Source organism: Charadrius vociferus, unplaced genomic scaffold, assembly GCF_000708025.1.
Source record: "Charadrius vociferus isolate BGI_N301 unplaced genomic scaffold, ASM70802v2 scaffold179, whole genome shotgun sequence".
Classification (NCBI taxonomy): Eukaryota; Metazoa; Chordata; class Aves; order Charadriiformes; family Charadriidae; genus Charadrius; species Charadrius vociferus.
The window spans coordinates 3,185,813-3,199,027 of NW_009650072.1; the positions used below are offsets into that span (position 1 = coordinate 3,185,813).

General features: G+C 37.7%; 1 protein-coding gene across 1 annotated transcript in view; it reads right to left on the bottom strand.

Moving 5' to 3' along the window:
- Window positions 1–6,300: 6,300 nt before the first annotated feature.
- Window positions 6,301–13,215, bottom strand: part of OTOG (otogelin) — a 106,214-nt gene continuing 99,299 nt past the window's right edge. Inside the window, exons 53-55 of the mRNA XM_009892017.1 lie at window positions 12,555–12,600; window positions 7,789–7,868; window positions 6,301–6,501 (exon numbers count right to left, since the gene is read on the bottom strand). Of these exons, the coding sequence (XP_009890319.1) occupies window positions 6,301–6,501; window positions 7,789–7,868; window positions 12,555–12,600 (327 nt within the window). The remainder of the gene's footprint in view (window positions 6,502–7,788; window positions 7,869–12,554; window positions 12,601–13,215) is intronic.

The following is a 13,215-nucleotide window of genomic DNA, read 5'->3' on the forward strand; positions in this document are numbered from 1 at the left end:
ACCAAGTCTGATGTTGCTTTCAAGTACATTAACTGAGGTCAGAATCTGCTCCTGGGCAATCACATCAAAAATATCAAACAGTTGGGAAAGGCCTACGTATTGGAAAGCCTCTCTGCTGCCTCAAACTCAACTACAGACACTCTAAAGACCAAAAGCACACAGATTTTCATAGGTGGATTTCATAACTTCCTGAAGAATTGCATTACCTTAAAGATCTTGGAAGCCAAAGCTTAGAAAGCAAGATCACGAACCACCTGCAAGACTCAAGCCAACACCTACACAATAAAAGATCTATGCAACAGAAGTACTTTAATATTCACTTGCGTTTGTCCTGGTTTGATGACAACCTTCTGGATCTTTTCCAGCTAAGATAACACCTTGTCATGGCAATAAACGCATCACATCTTCCCAAATTCAGCTGCGCTTTTCCATCTTGAACCTGAGGACATCTTTCTTCAGCTCTAGAGATACAGTGATAGTTTAGGTATAGCTGTCATACGAAATAAGTGTATTTTAAGACGTAACTGTACAAAACAAATTACATTCAGCTTCATGTAAATCAAATATTACCATTAATCACCTCATAGAAGGTTGGATAAGATATGGCATATACACTATCAGAGTAGCTGACTTTGGAGCCTGTCAAGATACCTTTAACCATTAAGAGTGAATTTCATTCTAACCAATTTTAACAATCTAAAAACGAGGTGCCTAACTGCATCTTGCCATCAAGGTTCTCTCTACAGTGGAAAGATGATACATCTAGAGGATGATTCATCACATGAATCTTAGACACTTATTTTAGGATGGGATGAGTCACTCTCTGGATGTACCTCTGTTTCTTTGGTGATGGATGGAGTCTGGACACCTGAGTTAATTTAGATATCTATGTTTTAAACAGCTGAAGTGAGCTGACATGATCAAAGCCTTGGTCAAAAGTCCATACAGAAAGCAGACCTGAGAGTAAGGCAGTCGGTCAGGTACTATTTCTAAAGAGGTTAGATGTCATCATCACACTGAGAGGGGATTTTTCAAAAAAATCACCATCTGCATAGCAGCTGTTACCTCATTTTAATTATTCATGGCTAGCCACTTGCACTGGGGAGAAAGATGATGGTGTGGGCAGAGATAAGAGTGAGGATGACATTTTTGGAAGTCTTTTGGACTGACTTCATGGACTGCATACTTGAAAGGACGTCTGAGGAGATGTAAATTATTTAACTTGTGACTAACAGTTTACATTAAACTGCAGACCAACAGATGCCAATATTTCAGATTAATTTACCAAACCACCAGGCAGCACTATCACTCATTAGGAAGCATTACTCAAGAGGCTGTTGTTCTGAGACTAGATCGTGTACTAATAACCCAGACCGTGAGAGTTTAGATAGCACAATTGATATCATTATATTTCTTTTTAAAGGCCTTTCTTAATGGCCAATATCCATCATACTCAAGGCTCCAGCTGCCAAATCATTTATATTTTCCTGTGAATCATGGCTGGGTAAGCTTGCTTGAGGTAATCCAAGTGAAGTGTTCGGTTAGGATAGGAGGAGATAACAATGAGCTTTCAGCACCATAACAAACAAGCAATGATTCCATACTCAAATCACTAAGTATTTTATTCAAAAATAGAAAATAATCCAGCACTGGAAAGATTTGAAATCCTAGTCCTAACAAGATACAAGCCTATGATGTTTCTGTACCTACTTTAGGAACCCCTTTTGTGGAGAAACTCCACATATGCCAACACATGCGAGGAGAGCATGACCCTCAGGGGCGAAGTTTTGAGACTTGTGAAGAAATATAATGGGTCTCAGTTTCAAGTTCATAGTTTCACTCCCACAGCATTTTCATTCACGTTAAACAAACAAACAAAAAATTTTTATACTGTGATACTAGAAATTGGGAATATGAGAAAACTATTGGTGCCCACTTTTATCATATACCTATATTGTTCCCCCCAAAATTACTCAGTCTCTCACCCATCTTCTGAAGAGAATTTTTCAGATTTGGTTTCTTTTACTCAGGATAAATAACTTCACACCACACTCAGCCTTGCAGAGCAGCAGTCACAGGTCATCTGACAGAAGAACACTAACAGCATTCATGTGTTTGGAGTGAATCACCTGAGCACCATTTTTGAGTTGGACCAAAATTAATCAGCCTCTGGAAATCCACTTCTGCAGATAACCTTGAAGACAACAAAGGACAAGAACCCTAGAGGACATCAGTAGCTGTGTTTTCCCCTAGCAATGACCACAGTTTCAGATTTACAGAAGTGAGGCAGCTCTGCTCTCCAGCCACCTCCTCCAGCAGACCCTGAAGAGCTCATTCAACATGGCTGCACAAGCACGAAGGTTTCCAACACCACCAGCATCTTTCTTTATTTCTTTGCTGCTTTCACCACCTGGAAGCCAGCTTTTCCAGAATAAACAGATTACCTTTTCAAATCTTTCTCACAGCCACACTGAGAAAAGCATGAGGGAAAGTATAAAGACCTCTGCCAGGGCCTCTAAGGCCATTTGCCTCCTGTCCCTCATTTTACAGCCCACAGACTCCACATCAACTGGCCATTGCTCTCTGCTGAAATAAAGGGCTAGTTCAAGAAAACAAAAACCAGCACTCACCACACGCTTGCACCGTCTCCTCCATGCTGCTTTTGTCCCCCAGCAGCGTCTGTGGCCCAGCCCTCACACCACCTCCACCTTCACTGCCCCACAGAAACAGGCTGCAGCTGGGGCAAATTGGCTCTTTAGCCGGAGGGAGGGGAGGAGGAGGCCTCTCCTTAACCCCTTCAGGCCTCTTCTCCAAGAGGCAGCAGCACAGGTGGTTTCTTCTGCCCTATCCCCATGTTTGTGGGGGAGCAAAGCCTCTTGGCTCCAGCCCATTGCTGCCCCAGTAGTCACCCAGCTGAGGGGGCTCGCCAAAAGACTACTCAGCAGCTGCTGGATATACCGCTTCTTTGTTTCTCTTGGGCTTCTAAAAACAGGTTTCCTTTTTTTTTCCCCCCAGGAAACACTGTTCTTCTCCAAAATATTACAAGAAATCTTGGTTGAGCTCACTGAAGGATCCAGTCAGTGTTGTCTCTGAACCGTGCGTGGTGCACTGCTGCAACAGGAACACCAGAGCACATCGCAGCAGCAATGCTTTCAGAAAGTGAGTTTCCCTCCAGTGACTTCTTATATGTGCCGAATACAGGATTTAACTTTTGCCACTATGAGAACTTACATAAAGGCTCCAGTACTTCATTAGCTCCAAGCGCACATAGGTCTTTAAGGGTAATAAAGACACAAACAAGGTTGTGATATTAAAATGCATGTATTCTAAAGAGCATAGCTTCAGTGCTGTATATCCTTTGTATTATACCTATATAATCAAGCAAAAGACAACTCTTTAGCAAGAAGAAAGTCAAGCTGTTTTAGGACTCAGATACTGTTACAGTACAAGCGCCTCCTGCATGGGAAGGTCAGGTGAAACCCACAGCTCGTTGAGGTCCCTTTGGTTTCTGAAGATGTGGAAGTGTAAATAAGGCAAAATCTTTTTCCAGCTGAGCTGCTTTGTGTGAACACAGCGTAAAGTAAATACACAGTAAGGGCCCAGGGTGCTTTGAACTAACCGGACAGAGAGGCAGGCTAAGCATCCGTGAAGTAACTTAACACGGACACAGGGATAAAAGTAGCTTCCCCTGTCAAGCCAAGGGCAGTTTGGATCTTTCCCCTTGTTTCAGCATAAGCCTAATATTTACAAAATCAGAAGCAGGGACTTAACACTATGTTTATTATTTCAGTCCTGAAGTAGAAGCAGCAGCAGTGTTTGATTACGGTTACCGGATACACCACAGTGTCCTTTCTACTCTCACTGACAGTATTAACGTGCTCTCCAATCAAGAGCTGAAAGTTTGGATCTCAAATGGTTTTCAGAGTAGCTTCCTTGTGCTGCTGGGAGCAATGAGCGCTTTGCCATTAGCTCGAGTGGCAAGAGGAGGGACCATGCCACAGCCGAGGGAAGCATGGCGCCTCACCTAATTCCTGCTCTAATTCTGCCGCTCATGTTGGTGGTTGGCACTTCACGGAAACACCATCTTGCTTGAGAGCAAAAGAAACAGGTATTTTTATTAATTCCTACCCTCTAGGATGGAATCTGCCAGCTGGTACTAAGGGAGGCTGAACTTCACCTTTGAAAATGCCAAAACTTGAATTTTAGGCACTTGGGTTGAAGGATTTAGCTGTGCTCAATGTCTTGTGAACAGCATTTTTTTTCTGCCCCTCAATCTGTGGCTTTCCAAAGGATGCACTCCTCCTAAACTCTTAGAAGGAACTATTTAGAAGATGTCTTTGAACAAGGAATGTCTTACTAAATGGGTAGGGACTGCACATATTACAGTCAGATCTTAAGGACTTACCTGGTGCCAAGTACTCAAGGGTAATCAGCACTACACAAAAACTGTATTATAACAAAACGCCTACACTTACTCAAAATACAGCCTACACATTGCAGTCAATCCTGACGTACAGTTTAGGAAAAAGCTCCGGAAAGGAAATGTGCAAAAATTTACCTTTTTTCCTCTTTTTTTCCCAAAACAAACAGCCTGACACTCAGTGTCAGAAATGGGGTGTTATACTTTGATGAGCAATGGTTTTCCAATTTTTCTTTTGAATAGAATGACATAGTTGAATTTTGCATTTCTGAGGATGAAAGTGATCTATGATGGAATCAGAAAAAGAAGTAGATTTTCAAAAACCCATATGTAGGTCCTTCCTTCATGTAGTATTAGATCATTACTAGAAGTGACAGCAGCAAACCCTAAATATAACCATGTGCACTGCTGAAAAAGAAATCAGTAAACACATTGTGTTGAATCACAATAGTAAGCTGCTTTAACAATGATAGCAAAATTAATTGTAACAAAATAAGACTTCCTGTTGTTTATTAGATATTGTAAGAATGAAATGTACAGTATACAAAATTAATATAAAAAATGTTCACACGATTGATTTTAACAACACATTTTTCTTTGGATTAACTGCAGACAAGCAGCTTTTAAGAAGTTATGCTGAGATCTATTTTCTATTATATGATCTTGAGCGTACCACTATGTGCTATCTACAAAATGAAAGCTACTGAATTTTTGATGAATCTTGGTGGTATTTGTTGGAAAAGAATAGAACTGCAACATTAGCTTAGAGGAGAAAAAAATTAGTTCATTACAACAAAATGTTAATTGTTCAAGGTCATAAGCAAAATTGCTCTCGAAATTTCAAACCTTACAATTGTACATATTTAATATCAAAAACTCGCCATAAGAGGTTACATTCTACTATACTGGTGACAAAGATTTTCAGCTTTGTTTTGCTTTTAGACAGATAACATAATCCTGGTTTTCTTTTTCCTAATGAATTTCCACATCTTTAAAATTAGTGTTAAACAAAGTTCATTCTCCTAAAGAAACAGTTTAAGTATGGTGCATTTCATAAGCTGGATGTTTTCGTTTAAGATATATCTATATAAAGGACTGTAAAACGGTTTTCATTTGTTAAATCTGTGTATTTTCAGTTTACGTCATATTGTTTAGCAGGAAGATAAAGCAACTACTAATTACTAATCTAGATAGCCTAAAAACAGTATAACTGTTCCATACATTACATGTTTGCCATAATGCTTTTCACTACAATATAAAATACACTAGGAAAAACTGAAATTATTACCAGGGAATATTACATACAGTTATCAGTATTGACAATGTTTCCCTGATAAAAAAAAATAATAAATGTTTAATTGATTTTCTCATGCACACTCTACTTTGCAAGAGGAATATGATTTAAACTGAAAATTCTTTGCATTTTGTCCCAACAATTTTTCTTAACAGACACTGAATGTATTTGCACAATTGCAATGCATTCCAAGTAGTGAACTGCTGCCAGATAAGCCCGTCAATGATTTAAAACGGGAATGGGTGCCGGACAAAGAGTGGGCCAGCCTTCCACAACAAAATAGATGGTGTTCTTTCTGTTCAGGTGTCTCTAATGTAAATCACTTCACCTTTTAAGTTGGCACATATCACAAGAACCCTTAAAATAATCCCTGTGAATGAACATGAAAACAAATCACAATAAAAATGATGCAAAGCCATTCTTCAGAAAGGTAGAAGAGTCCAAAAATATTTTTACTCTTGCAACTTTTAGCATTAAACTGGTAAAATTCAGTGGATTGGGTATTATATTTGTATTAGATAAACTATTCAAATTATCTTATGCTGGGAAGAGCTGGGCTTGCTGTTTTCTTTCCTTTTCTGTTTTTTTAAGACCATTGGCAAGAACAATCTGTAGGCTCTTGGATTGTATAGCTGACCCAGGTTGAATTACTGGTGCAATACAATTGCACAGTTCGTCTCTGTAGTCCGAGCTCCCTGCAGCATTTGCAGAATCTTGCGTATGTGTTGATGTTGTAGTTGTAAATGCTTGCAGATGGGCACTTTCCATCACACGAAACAATGTTTACCTGGTAACAAACATGAAGAATAATCAGCAAATTGAAGCAGCTAGGAAATAAAGTTAGGAGTTCTCAAGATAGTCCAAAGACATTAGGCACTCAAAACCAATGGCAAAGCAATGAAAGATTTGGAGGTTTTTCCTCTAGCCCCTTATGAAATCCCACTATGTCTGAGTAATAAACTCTGAAGTACGTTGCCCAGATAGGTCTCAATTTTTAATCTTACTGACATTAATGACGGCTTTCCCGTCAATTTTGGTAACAGCAGATTTTGGCTATTAATGGACACAAAGAAACAATTTCAGTTTTGAATTTTAAAGTATTCGTAAGAACCTTGGCTTGAATATAGCACCAAGCGTTCTGTCCACAACTCCCTACAGTATTAATTTCAGTGATACACTGATGCAGTGTTGCTATACTGTTATCAGTAAGGAGGAATATAAAGAATCAATCTTTTGGAAAGCCAAGGGGAATAATTACAAATGATACCAAAACTGTAATATGGACTGTAACAGAAACAGTCATATAAACTGATAATTTTTTCAAATTTAATAGTCAGGATTTGTGTTTCTCTTCAGTGAGACACTGAGACAAGATTTCCAGGCTGCTCAACAGCTTGCTCTACAAAATCTACTCTCAGAGTCATTTTAGAGGTTACAGCTGTTTCCCTATACTCTTTTATTACAGCTTTTCCAGGCACTCTTACACATCTCATATGAGACGTCTGTCTGCACCCTTGCTGCTGCTCACATTGCCCAGCAGGACATTGTTGGTGTCCTCCTACAGTAAATCCTTCAGTAGACACACAGATAGCGCCTCATTATTGCTACACATTTCACAGTATGCTCATGCTGCTGTCTAAAAAAAAACCTTCAGGACCCAAGATTCCTTTCTTCATGAAGTTGGCTTTTAAATACTTTCCCTAGACAGATGGAAAATCAAACATATCTGCAGCCATTTTAACTGTAGTATATCACTGGCAAGATTCAGTTGTATTGACGTTAATTTGCATATAATAATTGCATTATAGGGTGAACAGGGACCTTGGATTTGCACTAAATCAACATGCGCCTAAACGCATACAAAAGCAGAAGTCACATCCCCCTTTTTCTTATTATTTGAGAAGATGACTGCTGAGAACATAGGGGAACATTAAAACAGCTCTGAAACACAGAAACCTCTGTCTCTGTGAGAGAGATGCAGACAACAGCCTCGTGGAATTTGTGTTTCCTTTCTTCTTTTTATTTCTCACATTTTTTCCCTTCTATTAAAAGAAATCGTGAGTTATTTACTTACTGGTGTGTTACTCCTGCAGTCATTCTTGCGGATAGTCATCCTAACAGTCACCTTTTTACAGAATTTCCCATCTTCCTTACCTGCAAAATGGGCATTGATTGAAAAATATCAGCTCAAAATTCTAAACATTTCAGACACAAGAACATTCCTGAATATTTTATGGGGTCTAGACACACAAAGAAGAAAATACCCAATACATCATTGCACATACAAAACTTCAGCAGTGACATTAGCTATACGTTGTATTGCTTTTAAGACTATTCTATTTCATGCATTAAAGTGTCTACCTCCTAACATCTTCAATAACAATTACAAAAGGTTCATTCTTCACTCAGAAGCTTTTTAAGAGTAAGACCACTGTCTCAAAAAATTTTGTAAAATTGATCAACAGTCCTGTGGAAGGGTTGTTAGTAACGCATAAAATGCATTTTCTACGAAATAACTATAACAAACTAATAGCAGCAATTGCATTCCAGTGGTATAAAAGTTTAAAACAAATACTTAACAGCAGACTCTGATGAAGAACAGGGCTTCAGGGGGCTTTACATTTCTGCATGTTTTTATTAAATAAGAAAAAGAACACCAGTGAACAAGTGAAATTTTTTATTTACATTTTCATTAGCATTATTTCCACAATTTTTCTCACAGAATTATGTACAAAATATATGGAAGAAATAAAAAAGATAAAGAGAAATTATGAAACAAAATGAGGAGTTAAACTTAAAGGAATCATGAACATTTGAAGAAAAAAGCAAAAAGTTTAGTTGTTAGAGATCAGAAATCGTCATGAACATTTGAAGAAAAGCAAGGAAGTTTAGTATAAAGTTTAGTTGTTAGAGATCAGAAATCACAGCATCTTCTTAAGATGATCCTTTCTGTGCTGAAGAACCACATCACATTGCAGATCTGTAAGAGAAATGAATATTCCATTCCATTATAACAGCTTCCACAGTTTCACAGCAGATTTTACACACCATGATGCAGTTTTACATGACTCTCCACTTACAGAGCTGCATTTTCTTTCAGTCAAGAAATTCAAAGATGTTGACAAAAGGTGAACACTTACAGAAAAGCAAGGGCAATGAAAGACTCATCAGTTTGACTAATACCCAATATTGAACTGTGACAGGGCTTTGTAACATCTTGATGTGCAATGTCCTGTTCCCTGCCCTAATCACTGTCAAACCAGGTGATCAAAGAGAAGCATTTTTTGTGTTAGCTTGTGTGGGTTTTTTTTTTTTAAATATATAAGCCTGCTAATGCTTCTGGACATAGCAGATGTTTCTAGAATGTGAAAGGATGGACAGCAATGAATCTTCCTGGAAACAAATAAAAATCTACAATCGGAAATGGCTGGCTACTGCTTGACTACCATTATACTTGCTTAGACAAAAAGTAAATTGAGAAATGAAGAAAAAAAAATATTTGTTTTTGAAGATAAAAAACTCACCATTATTTCATGTTTCTCATAGTCCTATTCATGTCCTTTCTTCCTTTACGTTATACATGGTGTGTAGGATGGAGAATTCAGTGCAGCTGTGGCTGTGACTTTATCCAGGCTATAGTGAAAGTACGTATCTCAAAGATATAAATATTTAACGGATTTCCATGCATGTACTTTAACGTCCAGTGGCTTTTAATGAGCTTTACAACTTAATACACTTTTCCATGAAAAACCTTACAAAACATGTGAGCATCTTATGTGTGTTGTATTATAATGAGATTCTTTTTCACAATCTGTATGGTCGAAAACCCTTGCTTGGTTATTTGGTTGACTCATAACACTGTTGTCATTTAAAGTGATGTCAATATGAAAGAGTAATATAGATTTCAGTGTAGTACTTCTAGAGCCGTGAGTGTAATTTAATGAAGGATGTAACATTCAGTGATATACAAAGTTACAGTGAACATCATTTCTTTTACAGAAATACGGACAGATGTTTTCACGCAATAAATGCCAAAATGATTGCATTCTTACCATGTTACAATTCAAAAAATTAACATGCTCTATTTAATAGAACAACGACCATCTCCAATTTTCACAGAGTAAACACAGGCTTGGTGTTTTCAGTATACTGTCCTAACTATGTAAGGGAAAGAAATGACCAGCTTCTATTGTATATGCCACTGGAAGCAAAACTATACATCATCTGCAAAAATGTTGCTTACATAATAAGCTTTAACAAGCAAAGCCATTAGTCTCTACATTCTACAGCACTGTAAACATAATGGAATTAGCTTACATTTTTAAACACAGCAATTTTACACATGCAGCAAGCTAAAGACTATGCAAGTGCTTACTACCAACAGTACATTGTTGGCTAACAACAATGCACTGCCCACACAGTGCAAAATGAAAAAGAAAACAAAATCAAAATGTGAGCCACTCTGAACCATTAGCAGTTATACTACACTGCAGCTTTTGGCATAATTGGGTAATGTGAGGCCTGATGCTCCTATCAGGGAGTACATTGTTGGAAATCAACAATGATGCTGTTTGGGTTGGTCCTACTCATTCCCAGGAAAATGTACCTGTGTTACAGCTAGCATAGGCTGTAGGAGTGACTGGGCTAACAGGGAATGGGAGGAGCATTGACACTGAAGAACCTGGTAAGAATATTACATATTGAACAGAGTACATGTTACAGAGGTTTCCCTATCAGTATGAAACATTCCGGAGTTACTAGATTTCAGCATATTTGAGAAAATAATTCAACCTTAAAATGTCTGTATACTACAGGATCACAGAATGGCTGAGGTTGGAAGGGGCCTCTCGAGGTCATCTGGTCCTGCCCTCCCTGCTCAAGCAGGGATCGCTGTGCCAACAGTTTAGGACCATGTCCAGGTATTACCTGCATTGCTAAGCCTAATGTCAAAACCAGGAAGAATTTGGTCTACATTAGTATAACTAAGACAATCTGGTACCCTAAATGAAAGTTGTCTTTTGGGGCTACAAGAAAGAAATAGTATTCCGAGCAATGTTTGTAAAAACTCTCTAGGTTTTGATGGAACTCCTGGGACTTAATTTCAAACACCACTTATAACTGAAAGCAAAAATCACAATGGTTTCTAATGGTAAACTAATTCAAAAAAAACCAACAACCTGATAACCTTCTTATAAAATGTCTCACACGATTACAATTGACTAACTGCTCTCACACCAGATTTGTTCAGAGTCAGAATGAACTACGTGATTCATAGAGGTACTATGTTGTTTATGAACAGGTGTGAAATCAAAACTGTATGAATCTACTTGTAAATGCACCTCAGAAGTCACTGGATTTTTCAAGGGTTTAATTTTACTTTGCAATGCATGCCCCAAATTAATAACTTCCTTTGTCTTAATTATTTAAGAGTGTGATTATGCTCTCTCTGTACTACTTTCTATAGTAGCAAGATCCTCTGCCTTGCTGAAAAGTAGCTTAATGGGCTTTTAACAGTCTTAATAAATTGCTTGTTCAGAAGCTGGCTTATATGGCTGCTAAGGCATTGAAGGGCAATGTCAGATAAACAAAAACTAATCTCAAAGAGCCTATGGAGAATCTGCTACAAAACTAGGATTAAACACACGCCCATCAGAGTGAGAAAACATGAGGAGCAATTACCATTCCCTTACAGTGATCAGAAGTAGGAAAAAAGCAGATAAATCTTCCACAGTTTCAATAACCTTTGTACTACAAAACGTAGTACATAATGAATAACACCAAAAGGTACCTCTCGGTTGTCAACATATATCCCACTGCAGTAACTATGCACATGGTACCTTATCTGGTAGTCATGATTGTTCAAATCCCATCCCACCCGGCAGGAAACACCTGCACTTTTTTCCAGTTCTCTCCTACACTTTATCTCCTACTATCTTTAGCTTTTAGATCACTATTCCAGCCACTTATGCAAATGAAGTGAGATTTTTGCAACTTTCTAAAGATAATCTGATACTGCCCACTATAAAAGCTCCTTTTCGATTGTTTATAACATTGTCAACTTCAAGTATTTGAGCTTAGATTCTTCAGGTTAGGTCTCTACCCCAGGCTAAATTCTTCATGAAATCAGCCAAAATGTTTCAGCTATGTACCAGTGTGTTAAGAAAAATGTACTTAGCTCTTGATTTATATTAAGAATGAGCATATATGAAACCTATTCTGTAGAGAATTATTTTATTTTTTCCAGAGAACCTTTATTGGCTCTCACAGATATCAAAACATATCTTGGTAATCAAGTAAGGGGGGATTTTTTAATTGTAAGTTCTTTTAAAAGATATTGCCTGAAAGCTTCTAAAGTATGTCCATTAATGGAACATAAGACTATATTACAATTAGTCAATTATTTGCAGCATTAACTTACAAACTGCAGAGATCAATCTTCATTTTTACCAAATATGAAAATATGAATGTAGATGAAGCATGTTTTAAATATTAAGTGTTCCAAAACACAGTACATTGTATTATAGTACATTGTATTATACTAAATACAGTAACTAATATTTTGAGGAGTTTTACATGGGAACTACAAAATACTCAAGGTAGAAATTTTAGTGACTTAGGCAGCCACAATCACTATCAGTGGAATAAACCCTTCAATGTTAAATTACTTTCTTCTGATTTAACTCCACTAGTTTCACTGGTATTCAAATTAGTAAAGCTGGGAAAAGCACAGCCTTTGAGATCAGTGAATCAAACTTTCATGCAGGAAAGAATCAACCTTATTTGTAAGGTAACAACAAATCAGACAGACTTGTGAGGTAGGAAGTGTAATTAATCACTTACATGTTTTGCAGCATCCTTCTAAGAACGGTACAACATAGCCTCCAACCTGACCACGAAAAAAATAAAGAGGAAAAAACTTGTTTTTTTCAAACAGTCATTCCCATATATCTGCACTATTAGAAATATCTTCCACATAAAAATCTGCAATATTATTCAGGCAAATGCAGCACTCTGGTCAACGGTTTTGCTGCAAATGATCCAACTTGACTGTTCTAACACAAGTGAATATTAAGTGGTTGTCACTGAATGCCACTATACATCACCAGCTACCACAATGACACATTTGGAGAGGAAACGATTGTGTTAAATCTGACACCATCATCTGTTACTTAGAGTAAACCCCTGACTTCTTGTAGAGGCCATACTGACAATCACAAAAAACCTGATTCTGAAATCAAAGCACGAAGAAATCTCATCTAAATGAGAAGCACCCTCTCCCCATAGAGGAGAGTCATGGCTGCAGTCAGTGCTGTAGCATGAAGCATTCCCCAGAGTACTGTAGGAAGAATAGCTGCAGCTTTTTAAAAAGCTCTCTCAGGATTACCTTGAAGGAGAGTTCCAATTTTTTATGTCCACCTTTGTATCTCAAGCCATGATGATCTATCTCTCTGCCTCATATCTTTTAGTTTTCACCAGCTGTGTAACTGAAACTCTCTCTGAA